Genomic DNA, 18,517 nt, shown 5'->3' with positions numbered 1-18,517 from the left:
GGAAGAGGAGGGGGAGGGGAGGGGGAAGAGGAGGGGGAGGGGAGGGGGAAGAGGAGGGGGAGGGGAGGGGGACGAGGAGGGGGAGGGGAGGGGGGAAGAGGGGGAGGGGAGGGGAGGAGGAGGCGGAGGGGGAGGGAAGGAGAAAGAGAGAAGCGGAGGGACAGTGGGAGAGAGGGAGGAAGGGAGAGAAGGGAAGGAAGGGAGGGAGAGAGGGCGGGAGGGAAGGGAGAGAGAGAGGGATTCAAAAGCAAGGCACAGAAATTAATAGAACAATAGCAGAGTTCCCCTAAAAGACCTCCCACATCACCACTGGAAAAATTCAACAGGAGCTAAATGGCAGGAACTGAAAACCCAGTTAGAAGGGAAATTTGTCCTCAACTAACTTTCACTTGCCAGACACTGCACAGATGTCACTATGTGCCAGGCACTATGCTGAGCTCAAGGGGCTAAGAGCACAGGCTCCTCCTGACTTGCATATGGAGTGTAGTGGTCTATTATTTTATTCTACTTTTTTATAATTTGAAGATAGGCTTAAAAGTTGGGAGATCTCACAGAAACATCCAGATATCTGGCGTCTTGAAAAAAAAGGAAAGATGTAGCAACATGGGCCCAGCATTCCCTCAGTGGCAACTTTCAGCTGGAGCGGAGCAGCCACTGACCCCTCCAGCAAAGAACATGCCTTCCAGTCAGCTTGTCAAAGTTCCCACCATACCCTGCTAGCAGCCCAATAACAAACTCAGAGCTTTACTTATTTATGCTCTCTGTCTGGCCCCAGAGGTCCTACGGTTTGTTACGCCCTTTCCAGGAAAAAAAAAAAAAGTCAGGGGCGGAGGAAACAAAAGTGTCCCCTGTGCCTAAGAAGTCCAGCGTCTAATGGAGGGGGCAGACAGAATGAGAAATTACAACAGGGTAGAATACAAATGACAGTAGAAGAACGGCCAGGGTTCCACAGAACCCTAAGGACGGTGAAGGAAGGTGCAACTAACTCCACCACAGGGAGTACCGGTATCTAGAACATGTCACCGAAGAGAGGACATTTGGAGAAGGTCTTGCAGGAGAAGAGGCTGGCCAGGTGGCAAAGTAGGAGCAAGTCACTCTGCACGTATGAAGGGGTTAGAGAGCTGAAAGATGGGGAGTTTTCTGGAGATGGGTTAGGCAGAGAAGGGACTTCTATTGCCCACCATGCTAACAATTTTCAGCTTCAGTCTGGGGCAATGGGGAGCCAAGCGAGTTACTTAAGCAGAGGCTGACATGATCAGCTTTGTTTTTTTAAGGAAAGATGCTGGCAGCAGCATAGAAAACAACCTGGAACAAAGAGCCCTTGCTGGCCCACACCCCAGTGGGTACTAAGCCGAACCCCTTTGTGTTAGCTTCCCAGTGCTCAGAAACTGTCCATTCTCTGCCAATGATACACATCTTGACTACCTCGCCTGTTCTGTTTTTAAAGACTGATATGGGTCAATGTCGTTCTCTCTCTTGAACTGGCATAATGAAAAAACTATGAGTTAATATATAATGCAGACATCTGAAAGGGCCAAAACGCAGTAACGTTAAGTCTCTACTGATGATCTCAGTTCCACACAACAGACACCCTTTCACCTACCATGTTTCCTTTCCTCACTTACATATCTCCGACAGTAGACAACCTGAAAACTTCCAACGAAATAGCCCCCACCCCATGTGAGGCACAAGTGTGATTTTCCTTATATTTAAATCACTACAAACATATCCCCCAACACTATTCTCAACTACCTGTAAAGGAGCCACCCAGAATACACCAGAGTAACTCGAACTTTCAGGCAAGATTTAAGGGTGATAAAGAAATGTGTCCAAAGGAGAATCATTTTACTCAGTAGCCTACTGATGAAGCAATAGCACGTAAAGATCGATCGCAAGAATATCAGGCTGTTGCACAGAAATGAAATGAGATGCAAATAATAGACAGGTCCCCTCGAAGCAATACAAATTAAATTGGGTTTGCTTTTCTCCCTCAAATTCAATCAAATCTTATATAAAAAAAAAAAAAAGGCTAAGATAGGGAAATCAACAAGAGGCTTTTAAAAATGGTCTCAAAGTTGTAATAACCCCAAACAGACTATTTCCCAGACTTTTTATTGTTATAACAAACAAACCCATCTTTCACTTCTTGTCATTTGCAATTACCGTGCCATAATTGAAAATCAGTGAATCACCACAGGGCTTAGGGGAGAGAGAGGCTACTAGCTCTGAGCTGTCACTGTAATCACCACAGAATAAACAATATCAAGAGTTCTTTCTTCAGCATTTTTAACCTATATATTGCAGAGTCTCTAAAAATGTTATACTCTGTAATTCCCCTCTTTCGCTAAAGATGGCATGACATTTCAAACCATTTTCCCCTTCAAAATACTCTTTTTCTCTTCTTCAACAGCCAATATGATGTCCGCCTTCAAAGACTTCAGCATAATTTTGAAACTATTTGTAGGAGCCAAGAATTCAATTAAGAGAAAAACTATCTTGAAAGGGTTTAGGCAATTCAGCCAATTAAACCTCTTGTAACTGTGCTGAGAAAAGAACCCGAATTGCCTAACAAAAGGCTACACAAAATCAAAAGGAACAGACTAGAGTAGGGGGTGAAGGACTCCAGGAATCTGGGTCCCATCTGCACCTCTGCCCATTAACACGGCTGCACAATGCCTCCAGCCTCTGACGGTTAGGAACGCCTGGGAGAGTACAGACCTCCATTCTGCAACCGGCTGCAGAACCTCAACTGCTCATCTGCGGCCTCTTCATCTCCCCTCCTGCAAGAGGATTTAACCAATGTCCCTAGCTATGTTTCAGTTTATAGACTTTAAAAGGTCACCTTCAGGACCACTGCACTTAATTCTTTGTTAGTAAGCTCTGTGTCCATGAACTGATGAACCAAGATTCACTCGCTAATTAAAAGGAAGGAAGGGAATCTGCCTTGGTGTGGGAGAGAGGGTCTTACCCTTTCCTCTGTTCTGAAGCCAGATTCTCCTGCCCCCTCACTCACCTTGGTTGCCTCTTCCACACTCTCCCTCAGGGCCTGCAACTCAGCATCGTACTGTTCCTTCAGCTTGTCCATCTCCTGATCGTGGCTGGAAACCTCTTCTTTCAGGGCTCCCTTCAGGGCAGTGAGTTCACGCTCTCGCTTTCTCAAGAGGTCTTCTTGCTCCTCCTTGGCAATCAGCAGATCTTGAAGATCCTGTTTTGCCTGTAAGAGTTCCTAAAGACATGAAACACGGAGGGAGGAGGTGACGATGAAACATCTTGTTGAGAGGCCCTGCATCTCCCCTCTGGTTCTGTCCCCAGATGCATGGCCATCTCACCTGGCCTTGCCACTCTCTCCTTCTTCATCCCACACACCTGTTTAGACCATTTCCTCCTCTCCCTCCGCACTTCTCAGAGGCCATCATTCCCTTGGATTCCTCTGTCTTTGCTCCTTGGAGATTTGATTGAATTTGAGGGAGGAAGTGGAAACCAATGCAAATTTCACTGCCTTGGGGAGCACATGTGTATTTTCCATCCGTTTCCTTTCTGTGTGGTTATCTGCTGCCCTTGCTCTTGCCCTGTATGTGCTGTTGCTTCACAGGGAACAGGCCAACTTGCCTACCTTGTTTCATATCCCCGGGACCCTGAGTGTGCTCAATCCTTCATCCACATTCCTCAGTCTCAGGACGTCTTTGCCCATTCTTCTTCTATCTCATTTGCCCATCTGAGCAGAGTACACTATTCACAATTTCCCCTTCTTAACTGCCAAGGGTTCCTAAGGAAGCTCACAAAGCTGGGGCAACAGGCTCCACTACAAATCAGTTACTTGAGCCCAGTATGTCAGGCTAAAGGCTCGGCATTCCTTTTCCTCCAGCATCTTTGTCCCACACCTTCTCAGTTTTCCAACTCAGAGCTCGCCCTCACCCACAGCTTTACTGCTCCCTCAGCCAGAGTGATGTGGGCACCTTTGCTCCCTCTCTACCTCAAGCTCTGTCTGCACTCCTGGCCTTCTTCCTTCCAGAGTCCCTCCATAGAAAATGTGCTGTCCCCTGCCAACCCGCTCCCAGTCTTCACTCCATCGATTATTGGCATCGTTTATCTTTGTGTCCCCACCCAAATCTCATCTTGAATTATAATACCCATAATCCCCACATGTTGAGGGAGGGACACTGTAGAAGATGATTGGATGATTGGATCATGGGGTCAGTTTTCCCCGTGCTGTTCTGGTGATAATGAGTTTTCATGAGATATGATGGTTTTATAAGGAGCTTTCCCCGCTTCACTCACTCTCTCTCTCTCTCTCTCCTGTCACCATGTGAAGAAGGTGCCTGCTTCCTCTTCTGCCATGATTCTAAGTTTCCTGAGGCCTCCCAGCCATGTGGAACTGTGAGTCAATAAAACCTCCTTTGTTTATAAATTCCCCAGTCTCAGGTAGTTATCTTTATAGCAGCGTGAGAACAGATTAATACGGTTGTCTTTTCCTTCTGCCATTTTGTTCCTATCCATATGGCTACCTGCTAAACTTCACAACCAAAATGTTTGAAGGCGTAATTTCTGTTCACTGCCTCTACGTCATGACTGCCCATTCGCTCCTTAATCTCTTGCTATCTGATTTTTGTCCCTACCCTATCAAGACAGTCCCTTCCGAGGTCATCATGACATTTTCATATCTGATGGCCTTTCCCCAGTCCTCAATTCTCTTTACGCCTCTTTCATACTCCCTTCCTGTCTCTCCAAGATGCCCTTCCTCCTTGTAATGCCAAGATAACACAGACTCCTGTTTTCTTCCCTCAGATCGCTTCTTCTGTGATAATATTGTCTGGCTTTTCTCTCCCTCTTCCCAAAATCTATGATGATCTCCAAGAATGCAACTTTGCATTCTTTATTCTCTTTTAGCAAACTCATCTATTGTTTTTTCAAGTATTAATTCTATGTAAATGACTCCTAAGCCTTTACCTCTCACCCTTCTCTGAGTTCAAACCTGCAGTAACACATCCAAAACCTAGCTGGCTGCACCCATCCGGATGTCCTGTTGCACCTCGGATTCAGTAGGATTACAGTATCTAGAGGATTCATCATGCTCCTTCCTTCCCTCTTTGCCTGTTCACTGCTCTTATGAACAGCACTACCAGCTCCCTCAAGCTCAGAAACTTGGCAGTAACTTTGACTTTTCTCTCGTCCTGATCTCTCACAACCAAAAAGTTAGTTCTGCAACATCTTTGATCCTTTCAGTCACCTCCCTAGGTAAAGCCCTCCTCACCTCCTGTGCAGGTGGTTTACAATAGCCACTCAGCTGCTCCCCGCATCCAGGCTCTCACCTGCAGCCTCCATGGCAATCCATGCAGCATCTTCTGTCTGGAGTGCCCTTCTCTCTTGTGAGCCCTCCTCTCCCTGCCTTTCAGAAAATCTTTGAAGACCCAGATAAAATACCACCTCCTCCAAGAAGTCTTCCTTGAATATCCCTCTTGAATACTCATCCCATTTTAGCTGTTCTTCTCCAGTACTTAATACTTTTTACTTTATATTCTATATATTTTAATCATTTTTCTAATGTCCCCCATTTGACTCCCAGACTACCCTTCTTGAAAGATACAGATCTGATTTACTATATTTTTGATGCATAGATTAATAATATTGGGAACAATTATCTGTTCAAATATAAATAAACAAGTGTAGTACAGCAGGTGTCTGGAGATGTGAGAATTCTAAACTAGTCAGTTATTTCACTTGTGGTTTCTGCATAAGAACACGACCTGTTCTCTTGGAGCCCCTGGAGAATCAGAAGCATGGCTGCCACTTGGAGACCCAACGCTCCAGAGATGATAAGCTACTTTCCATCAAGAAGTGTGTCCCTGATGAGGGAAGAAAACATTTCATTGATTTAAGTACAACTGACAACAAGATCTCTTTCTTTTTCTTTAGGACATGCACCTCCATTGAACCAATGGAACCTCTACAATCCCAGCGTAGGGCAGCATTGCATAGCCTAAGATTTTGCTCATCAAGAATCTAACTAGCAGGCATTGCCAAGCTCAGATGAAATGTCAACAGACCCATCCAGGTAAAAAGGCCAGCTCTGGCTCTTTTAAAGCACCAAACCCAGAGCTCTTATGAAAATATAACCCCTCCTAATATTTATCAAAGAGGACGCCCTTTTGCAGCTGCCCAGCCCCTTCTTAAGGAAGATCAGAGTCTCTCCTGAATTCCTGTTGCTTCTGGTTACCCCCCAGGGCTTCCTGGAACCTCCTGCCAGCATCTTGAGCACAGGCCCTGTGATTCTGACCCCTGTTTCCTGCTTTTACTCTCACACGTTTCTCAATTGTTTGGACGATAAGACAATTCCTCTTCCCACACTTATCTTTTCCAGCATATCTCTGTGTTTTGTGTTGCCTTTTGTGGGCTGCCGCCAATGTGTGTCAAGACTGAGGTTTTTATGGTTTATTCTGCACTGACATGCTGTTATCTGTGGCTGGGGCTGTCGCTTAAGTGGACTGTGCAAAACAAATCCAATCAGATTACACCTCACCCTATCACTGAGCAGCACTTGAAGTTTTCCAGAGTAGAAACCAAAAGGTACACGAAGTTTCTTCACTTCATCACCTGGAGGCTTAATTATATCAAGTCAAAGAAGGGAGAGAAAATGCAAACACTTCAAAATGTAAGTATACCTCCATAAGAGGTAACCTTGCCTCTCTGTGGACTCCAGTTAAAAAAAAAAAAACAAGAGAAACCATTTGGGAGTGGCGAGAGCTAGAAAAGTTGACTGTGTTTGGTCCTTACATGTCTTAAGAACTGTGCTGAGCATTTCTAACCATCCAGAGAGACGGATATTCAAGGAGATGAAGATTACTATTCTTCATAAACAAAAGAAGCTCTGAGATGCCAACATGCCTAAGATCACACAGCCTTAAAAGCAGCAGAGTCAAGACTGGGAACCCAGAGGGGTCCTAATGCCCCTTCTCTTCACTACAGTCACTACAGACCTGACCAGAAAACCACACAGTCGAGAAGGCTAAGGAGCAAACAGTCACAATGGTGTTTGCCCATTAGATGCTGTTATGGTTTGGCTTTGTTCCCAGCCAAATCTCACCTTGAATTGTAGCTCCCATAATTCCCTTGTGTTAAGGGAGGGACCCAGTGGGAGATGACTGAATCATGGGGGTGGTTTCCCCCATACTATTCTTCTTGTAGTAATTCTTAAGAGATCTGATGGTTTTATAAGGGGAAACCCCTTTTGCTTGGCTCTCACTCTTCTCGTTTGCCATCATGTGAGATGTCCCTTTCACCTTCCACCATGATTGTGAGGCCTCCCCGGTCACGTGAGTCCATTAAACCTCTTTCTTTTGCAAGTTGCCCAGTCTCAGGTATGTCTTTATCAACAGCGTGAAAACAGCCTAATACAGATGCCAACAAAACAGAGCACTGTGTTTGGCTGGAAGGCCCTTTAAGGAAGTCCACCTTCTTAAACTAAAGAAATACAACCAGAGCCTGAAGAGACAGGCAGAAGGAGATCTGGGAGACAAGGGAACGCACTACGGGACCAGCTGTTCATCTGTAGCAACAGCAGCAAGTGGCCACCCTAAGACCACGCGCACTGAGAAACAGGCACCAGGATGTCCAGAGTGGTCATGTATTTGCTCACAAAAAGCTTAACTTCACACACCACTTATGCATGAGCACGCCACATCAAAATGAGGAAGACACGAGTCTAGGCCCTCTTTGCATAAGTGCTTCCCAGAAGTTCCACAGGGTCCCTACGTCTGGCCCATGCTCACAGAAAGGAGAAATGAAAGGTTTCATAGCAATGGTAACTGACAGAGAATTCTGTCATTTTTTTGTTTCAGAAGGATGGCCTAGGAAACATCACATGGCTGGCGAGAATCATGATATTTTTGGTTGCCTTTTTTATTAAAATGTGTAGAATGTTCAATAATATCATTACAAAAGAAGGTTTAGAGGACTAATTTCTGAGCACAATCTCTCCTCAAACCAATACAATTTTATAACCAGACTATTTTAATGAGACTGAACTACCTGCATCTTGGCAAATGCCAGGAATAAAACACCACAAGATTCTGTTGGAGTAAGGCCCATCTCTCAGCACTGCAGGCTCCCATCAGACATTTGATAATGAGAAAACCCCACCATCGTGGCACTTAGCAAACTGTCTCATGCTGACCTGTTGCCCTCAGAATGGAAGGTAATGCATTCATGACAAAAAAGATGTGGCAGTCTATTCTACAATCATTTTTGTAACGTGAGCTGAAAAAACAATTTTCAGAATCATGTATTTAAGAATAACAAAGTCAACCTATTGTTGGTCAACTTTATGGTTTATGCTAAGAAAACAAAGTATTTTCTACTATTTCTCCCTTCCTTCCTTTTTTAAAAAAACTGTTTTATTTATTTATTTATTGTTTTAAGTGAAAGCCAGTATGTTGCAGAAGTAAAGAAACAAAAGATGGCTACTCCATAGACAGAGCAGCCTATTCTTTCTTAATGTTACTTTACTGATTGCATACAGAGGCCCAATGTTATTTAACAAAATGTGACATATTAAAAGAGATTTCATGTAAAATCTGGTCCATTATGCAGGACCTGCGAAACTTGGGCCTTCAATCTTTTTCAAACATTCGAAAGCGTAAGTGTTAACTGCTCATTGTGTTAAGAGTCTGTCTGTTCCAAGCTAAATGCCATGGGAAACTTGGCCACAACTATACTCTGTTATCAAATTCCCCTGGGCCACTTTTTATTAAGATATGAAGAATACATTGAAAGTGAAAAGGAGACAGGGTCTATTTTACTAGTGATATAAAAACTATAGATCCTAGTTCCAGTGTTGCTGACAAGTCAGAGGAAACTAGTAAAAACAAAGGGTGATTTTCTAGAGTGAAAGAAACACACTTTGGCACAGGGAAGCTAATTACACCCGAACTCATCGTGCAGCAAGGCAGCAGTAAATGATACAGTTCCTGGTATGGGGAAGAGACAAACAACCTGAAAGCCAGCAACTTCAGGCTGTGGCCACTCCAGGTTTAAGGAAATACGTACTATTGCCCACTCCTGTATCTCCCCTCTACCCTGAACACATCACCAAAACGGTCTCGTATCGTTATCTTATTATCAGTATAAAGAAATCAAGAAACTAATTATATTCAATTAATAGCTATGTAGTATGGAGTGTTTAAAGAGGAGAAGTATACAGTTCATTTCAGAATTATTCCTTTTTTTTTAAGTGACATTTTAAAAGTAATTTAAATACAAAAGAATTATTTATTCACTTGCTCTGTTGCTTGTCACTGTGCTAGATATGAAATGGGGAAAGAAGCAAAGACGATTGCTCTTGAATTAGCTGGCTAGTAGAAGAAAGATACAAAAAAATGTCCAAGGCGAGTGAGCTAAATAGAGAGTCTAAAAGGACAGGGGATATCGGGGCAACTCGCAGTGACAGGTGTCAGTTATCGGAGAAAAGCAGCAACTTCTGCGACTTCCCAAGAGCTAAGGTCACATCTTTCCCTTTTACAACCAATAAAGTGTCTACCCAAGGAATCACAGAACATGACAGTGTTTTATCTGCTGTTTAAATCTGTTCATGAAGCTATACTTTTATTGAAAGTCATAAACTGTTCAGTGACATCATTTCTGGGAACGTATCCTTAGAAAAATTTTTTAAAGTCATAAAAGGATAAATGTAAAAAATGTTCCCCACAACCCTTGCGCATAATTGCAAAAAAGGGAACAAATGTAGGAAAATGGTTATATATATTGTGGTTTATCTTCTTAAAAATGAAATACAAAGCATATAAAGTATAATAAGAAAGAACGTTTTCGACATCTTAATTTTTGAAAGCAGATACCAAAACATTATGATTGTCCCTATATTATATAGAGATGGGTACATGAAACCTATCAAGAGATAGGGAGGCAAACAGAAAATATGAGTACATCCCCCTCATTTTTAAATTTTAATTGTATATTGTTTTAATGTTATTTCAGTGATAAATACACATATTTTCTCGTCTTTGTAATTCTGAGCCCTGAGAGAAAACACTGCCATGAAAAGCAGTATAATACTAAGAATATGGTGGTTTTTAAGGAAACATTGGATAGAAAGAGAAATACTAGTTGGTAAAGAACAAGGCTGAGGGCTTATCAGGAGAAAAGGTCTGAAAAGGTGCAGAGAGATGGTCATGTGCAGAAAAGAGACAATTCCCCTCCTCTGCCCATGTGAAAAATGGATTCATAAGAACTCCCGGGCTCAGTGGCCACAGTTGCTCCTCCCTGAGCTCCTGCCAAGTCATCAGGAAGAGAAAGGATAAGTTCTAAAAAGCAGGACCTAAAATCTCTCCTGGGGAATTATTTCAAAACTGGAGGGGAGGAGTGAGAAAACAGTAGACAACTGAGACTTAAAGACTTAAAGACGGTTCCAGGGGCTTCGGAGCCAGAAACTTCTGGTCCCCAGGAAGGGACAGAGAAAACACCTAAGCCCAAAGAGGGAGGCAGTAGAAAATGAAATATTAACAAAGTACCTTCATGTTTTAGCTTTTTTGTGTGTGGTTTTGTTCTAAATTGTGTATCATCTCTTCATGGGGCTATTCCTACAAACCACGCTTACGAAGAAGTAACTTCCAAAACTATGCTAGAATATAGGTGATGATAATGTTACAGCAAATATCAAACACCTAAATGGGTACAGAGATAAAAGTCCTGTCTTTTTCTGACCCTCAGTTATACTTATTCCCTCCCCCAAAAATGCAGACATTCAAAACCAATATTTTTGCTCTCCAATAATTTCATATATGTGTGTCTCATACCTCAACAAGATAATAATTTAATTCAGAAAAGAGAGAATACATAATAAAACCCCATAGTAATTAGCAAACGCCAAGCGGAGGGAGTTAAGTGCATCCACGGACTCACAGATCAGATCATAAAAGCACAAGTGGAGCAGGTGTGCACATCAGAAAGTGGCTCACAGCGCACAAACCCTGGCAACCCCATCTTTCCAGGCAGGTGGGGCTTGTCTTAACACCTGACCCCTCAGCCCCGCTTACCTCAATCAGAGCCCCCTTCTCCCTGTCCTCCGATCGCTTTGCGCTGTCCAGTTCATCATGCATTTCTGAGAGCTGGTCTTGAAGATCCCTGATCTCAGTCTGATGCTGCTCCCGTTCCATCTTCACCTGGAACAGCCTGACAAGGAAAGCAGCCTGTTAGAGAGGCTCTCCTGGGCTCTGCTTATTTCCATCCAGTCTGACTTCTGACCTTCAGAGGGCTACACAAGCCCCAAGGAGCCTCCCCATTCTGTATTCCGCACTGAGCAAGGATCTCTAAAGCCCCAAGGAGCCTCCGCATTCTCTACTCCGCACTGAGCAAGGATCTCTAAAGCCCCAAGGAGCCTCCCCATTCTCTATTCAGCACTGAGCAAAGATCACCAACCTGAAAAGGCGCCTGAGAAGAACTCACGCCATGATCTAATTGCCCAACAAGAGGATAAATCAAACTCAGATGAAGTGCGTATGGTTATACAAAGATATTTTCTCCCCAAAAGGAGATGGTAGAGTACTAGAATTTGAATATAGAAGAGAAAGAAATGACAAAAAAACAACCTTTTTTTCCCCTACTAAAGCCACCCCTTCTTCCACTGTCCACTATCCCAGTGTTCTAGACCAGGAGAGTCAGCAAATTATGATCTGCGGGCCAGTTCAGCCCACTGCCTGTTATTGAAAAGCTTTACTGGAACATGGTCATGCTCACTCATTTATGAGTGGCCATTTCATTTCATGATACAATGGCAGAGCTGAGTGTTTGCAACAGACTGTATGACCTGCAAACCCTAAAGTAACCACCACTTGATGAAAAAAAATTTCCAAAACTGCTCTGAACCAAACTCACCAAGTACTATACCTTTTTATTTTGTAAAGCTTTTACTGTACCGTATATTTTCTGATTTTTTTCTTACTAAATTCTTTTCTGCAAATGGCCTCTATGATTGTTTTATTTTATTTTGTTTTATTTATTTATTTATTTTTTGAGGCAGAGTTTTGCTCTTGTTACCCAGGCTGGAGTGCAATGGCGCCATCTCAGCTCACCGCAACCTCCGCCTCCTGGGTTCAGGCAATTCTCCTGCCTCAGCCTCCCGAGTAGCTGGGATTACAGGCATGTGCCACCATGCCCAGCTAATTTTTTGTATTTTTGGTAGAGACGGGGTTTCACTACGTTGACCAGGATGGTCTCGATCTCTTGACCTCGTGATCTCCCGCTCGGCCTCCCAAAGTGCTGGGATTACAGACTTGAGCCACTGCGCCCGGCCCTCTATGATTGTTTTAAAAGCAAAACGCCACCATCAAAATTCTAAGGACAATCAAATGCTTTTATTATGTAATGTACTCTTTTTCTGGCATTCCCCCTAGATTTCATTCCTACTTAACTTTCCACCGAAGGCTTCTGTCATGCCCACAGGACGTCATAGCACCATGTATTCTCAAACCTTGGTTTAGATTCCTTTGCCACAGATTTTAATACAACACAAAGGCAGGGGCATCTTGGACCTGACTTTCCTTCTCTGTAGACTCAAGAGTAGGTATAAGCACCCATCGCAAACACCAGCACCATCCAGGATGAAGCGCATAGGCTGAGAGCTCATGGAGACCATGTGATGCATGCTTTTTAGAAGCTGGGCTCGGGCTCCTTTAACTCTGTCTTTCTTTTTTTTTTTTTTTTTTTTTTTTGAGACGGAGTTTCGCTCTTGTTGCCCAGGCTGGAGTGCAATGGCACGATCTCGGCTCACCGCAACCTCCGCCTGCTGGGTTCAGGCAATTCTCCTGCCTCAGCCTCCTGAGTAGCTGGGATTACAGGCACACGCCACCATGCCCAGCTAATTTTTTGTATTTTTAGTAGAGACGGGGTTTCACCATATTGACCAGGATGGTCTCGATCTCTCGACCTCGTGATTCACCCGCCTCGGCCTCCCAAAGTGCTGGGATTACAGGCTTGAGCCACCGCGCCCGGCCAACTCTGTCTTTCAGTATCACCACTCAGTGTTCCCTGCTTCCCTCTTACCTGCCAGGAGGTCCCCTTTAAGGGCTGAAATTGTGTAAGGCATACTTCAGAATGCACGAAGAATGCTAAGAATTACTAACCTTTCTGTTTGTCAGTCTACATGTGTAGCCAGCTTCGCAATTTCATAGGGATAAGAGGAAGAAAAGGAAGAGTCAGCTGCCTTTATAAATATTTGGAAGGCTGGGTACTATTAAAAGGACAGGAAGGTTCTGGCTACATGTCATAGAGAACCTGGAAAGGGGAACGGGCTCTCAGGCTACACTTACTCCTCCAGGTTCTTCCGGAGCTCCCCTTCACTTTCTTCCAGTCGTTGCTGCAACGTGGAGTTCTCCTCCACCTCTTTGTTGTGTTGGCTTCGGAGCTCTTCCAGGTTTACTCGCATCCTGTCTCTCTCTTCTTTGATGTTCTGTTGATTCTAACGGGAGTCAGTGTGATTATAAAGTATCTCCACTGTACCTTAACACAGCCCCACAGAAACCCACTTCTCAAGTAGCAGACTCCATATCTTCACACTTACATTATTGAACAACTTAGTCAAACACATAATTAAGGTATGGGAGTTCTTAACTAGAAAGAACATCAAATATTTATATTTAATGAACTGTAATACTTGTAAAAGAGAACACAGACACAGCTAAACCTCACTCTGCTGTTTCTATGACTGAGTTCAGGTGTTTTAGATACATTTAGTTTCCTACTGGCCTGCCTAAATACAACAGTGTTTCTTTTACTCTAAGCAAACAGTCTGGATAGGCTTTGGTTACATTTAAAAAAAAAAAAAAAAGATTCTTTGGAAAACAGCAGCCAAATACAGAGGAATTTACTCAGTGATTACAGGAATGCTTCTTTGGGGGGAAAAAAACCCTAGCTTTCACTTCACCTGGTCATCCCAATGCAAGTAAAATATTCTTTATCAACCAAAATAGAAACGGAAAAAAATAACATAAAGGAAAAACCGGATACCTTAACTTCCAGTTGAAGCTGTCTCTGAAGTTCAGCCACTTCCTTGGTCAAATTGTTTTTCTGTTCCAGTAGATCTTTGACTTCAGATGTGGAATTTGAAGTCTATAATTAATTGCAAAGATATATTAATGTAAATGTTCAGGATGCTTTATTTTAATTATCTTCCCCATCCAAATATAATCAGTGCAGTAACAGATGAGAAACAACACTAAAGATGTTCACATCCAATTACAACATTAGCCCCTACAGGGAATCTTCTCTGACTTGGTGGGCAGAGTTGATGTTGCTGGCCCCCTTGGAACTCCAGTGAACTTTATTCTACAGCATTTGCCAATCACAGGAATCATTCCATCAGATACCTCAACACGAGTCCAGTATGACTAAAACTTACAGAGGTGGCATATTTGTTAGAAGTATGTAACACATTCTGTAGACTATTATAAAATAGGAACACATTAAATTTAGAATACTGAAACTTAAAAAACTTCTCCATAATAAATTCTGTATTCAAGAAATCAATGGTTAGCCAAAAAATCAGCAATAAAATCTTTTTGTAAATAAATTGGGGAAAGACATACATTTTTTTTCTATTTTAATGGCAGAACACAGTTTAGCTTTAGTGTTTCTTAAGAGTGGTTTGAGAATTACTACATCAGGATATTATAAACTGTGGGGGGTCAGGGACCAGGTTTTATGCATCTTTGTATCTAAAGAACCCAACAAGTCTCAGGTATTTCATCATATCTCAATAAATGATTGTTAGAATTCTGGTTTTGCCATGATAGAGTAGCTAATATCAGATTGACCCACCCAGCAAAAACTATGAAAGCTAGACAAAAGTATATAGAACAATTGTTTGCAGGCACTGAAAAGCAAGCAACACAGAGTTATGATCCCTACAAAGGAAAAGATAGAAGGTAGCCCCACATTCACCCTGGACTCTCCATGACTGCATTTCTAAACCACAGAACAGTAAAATTTTAAAAGCACAGACCATGTCATTAGGGAATAGCAAATTAAAACAACGAGGCCAAAAAAAAAAAAAAAAAAAAAAAAAAAAAAAAAAAAAAACAACGAGGCCAGGTGTGGTAGCTCACGCAGTAATCCCAGCACTTTGGGAGGCCCAGGCAGGCGGATCACCTGAGGTCAGTTTGAAACCAGCCTAGCCAATATGGTGAAACCATTTCTCTACTAAAAATACAAAAATTAGCCAGGCATGGTGGCACATGCCTGTAGTCCCAGCTACTCAGGAGGCTGAGCCAGAAGAATCGCTTGAACCCGGGAGGTGGAGGCTGCAGTGAGCTGAGATCATGCCACTGCACTCCAGTCTGGGCAAGACTCCATCTCAAAACAAACAAAAAAATGAGATGCCACTATATACTAATTAGAATAGCCAAACTTTAAAACACTGGCGACACCAAATGCTGACAAGGATACAGAATAACAGAAACTTTTATTCTTGGCTTGTGGGAATGCAACATGATAGATAATTTAGAAAACATTTTGGTTGTTTCTTACAAAACAAAACATGCTCTTACCAAACAACCCAGCAGTTGCCCTTTGGGTGTTTACCCAAATTAGTTGAAATCTCATGTCTACTCAAAAACCTGTACATGGATATTTATAGCAGCTTTATTCATAACTGACAAAACTTGGAAGCAATCAAGATGTCCTTAAAAGGCGAATGGATAAACTGTGGTATATCAGACTATGGAATATTAATACTCAATCCTAAAATGAAATGAGCTATCAATCCATCAGAAGGCAAGGGAAGGCTGGGCACGGTGGCTCATGCATGTAATCCCAGCACTTTGGGAGGCCGAGGCGGGCAGATCACCTGAGGTCAGGAGTTCAAGGCCTGCCTGGGCAACACGGTGAAACCCCATCCCTACTGAAAATACAAAAACTAGCCAGGTGTGGTGGCAGATGCCTGTGATCCCAGCTACTTGGGAGGCTGAGGCAGGAGAATCACTTTTGCCTGGGAAGTAGAGGTTGCAGTGAGCTGTGATGATGCCAGTGCACTCCAGCCTGGGCAACAGAGTGAGACTTCCTTTCAAAAAAAACAAAAAACAAAAAGGCATGCGAAAAATGCACATTACTAAGGGAAATGAGCCAAATTGAAAAAGCGATATACTGTGTGATTACAACTATAGAACACTCCAGAAAAAATAAAACCATGGAAACAGTAAAAAGACTATGGGTTGCCAGATGTTAGGGGAGAGAAAGGAACAAACAGGCAGAACAGAGGATGTTCAGGGCAGTGAAACTACTCTGTGTGATATTGCAATGATAGATACACATCGTTGTTCGTTTGTCAGAAGCCTGTAGAATGTGCAACACCAAGAGCGAACATTAACGTGAACTACAGACGTCTTTGGGTGATAATGATGTGCCATCATAGGTTCCCCGACTGTGAGAGGTTCACCCCTGCTGCGTGATGCTAACAGTGGTGGAGGGCATACGAGGGGACAGGACAGTAAATGGGAACTGACTGTACTTTCCACTCAATTTTGCTGTAAACCTAAAACTATTCTGAAAAATAAAATTTGATAATTTAAGGGAGAACAATGTCCAGAGAGTGGCAACTCACTAATGAAGGAAACAGAGATTAGAGGTTGAGATGGTAAGCAACAGGAATTTTAAGGTCAGAGTATGAGAGAGGAGATAGTTTCATAGTAGAAATTCCAAGAACCTGCAATAAGTACTCCCTGGATTCTTGGATGATTCCTAAGCTGTATATGAGCAAATCAAGAGTTCAACAGGACTGCAGAGAAGAGCTTTTAGGAGGCAAAGAACCCAACAAAAACTTCACAGGTTGCCCAATGCTAGGGATACACTATGGTTTCAATTCAATCAAAATATAGAAACCTTGGTGAACATTCCAGCATTCATTTGAAATCAAAGAAAGGAACATGGGTCACGTCTTAGGAGTAAGGGCAAAAACTTAAATAGACACCCCCTATAATCCATAGAAGAACCAACCACAAAGAATCAGGATAATCTGCAAGTAATTTAACTGTCAAAACAAAACTTAACATTCTTCAGGGAGAGATAACGCATTCCAGAACCTCTATAACTCGTCACTCATGCAGCCTACCATGCAATTAAAAAAAAATCCCTGGACATGCAAAGTAGGAAAAACCGACCAATAACAAATAAAATAGACAACAGATGCAGAGATAGCCCAGATACTGAAGTTGGCAGATAAGGACTTCAAATTAACTGAAACTAGCATTTTAAAAATAGAAACAATTATGGACAAAGGGTTTTTTGGGGTTTTGTTTGTTCTGTTTTGTTTTGAGATAGAGTCTTGCTCTGTCACCCAGGTTGGAAAGCAACAGTGCAATCTTGCCTCACTGCAACCTCCACCTCCCAGGTTCAAGCAATTCTCCTGCCTCAGCCTCCCAAGTAGCTGGGATTACAAACACGCAACACCACGCTAGGCTAATTTTTTATTTTTAGTGGAGATGGGGTTTCACCATCTTGGCCAGGCTGGTCTCGAACTCCTGACCTCAGGTGATCCATCTGCCTCGGCCTCCCAAAGTGCTGGAATTACAGGAGTGAGCCACCACCCCAAACCAAAAAAGGGATTTTTAAAATCAAGTTCCAGAGATAGTTAGATTCTGTAAAAATATAACAAAGTAGATGTTCTAAAACAGCAACACACAGTATCTGAAATTTAAGAACACCCTAGATCACAGGTCATTGTATCCTCAAACTTCTAGGCTCAAGTGATCCTCCTACCTCAGCCTCCTGAGCAGCTATGACTACAGGCATGAGCCACTATGCATGGCAATTTTTAAATATAGTTTTTGTAGACATGGGATCTCACTATGTTGCCCAGGCTGGTCTCAAACTCCTTGTCTCAAACAATCCTCCTACCTTGGCTTCCCAAAGTGCTGAGATTACAGGCGTGAACCACTGCACCCGGCCAAAGAAAAGTTCTTAAAAGTACCATTCTTTAAAAGAAGGATGAAAAAAAAAAAAACCCACATTCTCTTAAAGGCATCTAAAAGAATACGTTTTAAAGTAAGACTGACAGCCAAAAAAACAAGACTAATGAATTTGAAAGGACAATAGAAAATATCCAGAATATCTGATGCACTACACACACACACACACACACACACACACACACACGAAAAGAGAGAACAAAGCACAAGAGCTATGAGGAACATCATCAAAATTTCTAACACACAGGTAATTGGAATCTGAGAAGAGCTGGGAGAGACAGCTCTTCTGTGATTTAGAAGAATGTGAAAGAAGCAACATTCAAATAAATAATAGCCAAGAATTTTTCAAATCCGATGAATCTATCAAGAGCTCAGTGAATCCCAAGAAAAAAAAATGAAAAACCACACTTCATACACACATCATAGTCAAAATCTAAAAACTGGCAATAAAGATAAAATATTAAAAGCACTCAGAGAGAGAAAGACACATCACTTTCAAGAGAATAACACTAAGAACGATGGTTGGCTTTCCAACGGAGCCAACTGGGGTC

The 18,517-nt window shown here is 42.6% G+C and overlaps 1 protein-coding gene across 4 annotated transcripts in view; it reads right to left on the bottom strand.

Moving 5' to 3' along the window:
- Positions 1-18,517, bottom strand: part of CGNL1 (cingulin like 1) — a 192,437-nt gene that overhangs the window by 96,849 nt on the left and 77,071 nt on the right. For all 4 annotated transcript variants that reach the window (XM_039469160.2, XM_074393827.1, XM_074393826.1 and 1 more), the window contains exons 5-8: positions 14,014-14,115; positions 13,317-13,465; positions 11,046-11,181; positions 3,014-3,226 (exon numbers count right to left, since the gene is read on the bottom strand). In XM_039469160.2, coding sequence (XP_039325094.2) covers positions 3,014-3,226; positions 11,046-11,181; positions 13,317-13,465; positions 14,014-14,115 — 600 coding nt within the window. The remainder of the gene's footprint in view (positions 1-3,013; positions 3,227-11,045; positions 11,182-13,316; positions 13,466-14,013; positions 14,116-18,517) is intronic.

The sequence above is a fragment of the Saimiri boliviensis genome, chromosome 2 (genome assembly GCF_048565385.1).
Source record: "Saimiri boliviensis isolate mSaiBol1 chromosome 2, mSaiBol1.pri, whole genome shotgun sequence".
In the NCBI taxonomy this organism is placed as follows: Eukaryota; Metazoa; Chordata; class Mammalia; order Primates; family Cebidae; genus Saimiri; species Saimiri boliviensis.
The sequence above is the reverse complement of the archived record's forward strand: the minus strand, read 5'-3'. Positions and strand labels throughout refer to the sequence as shown.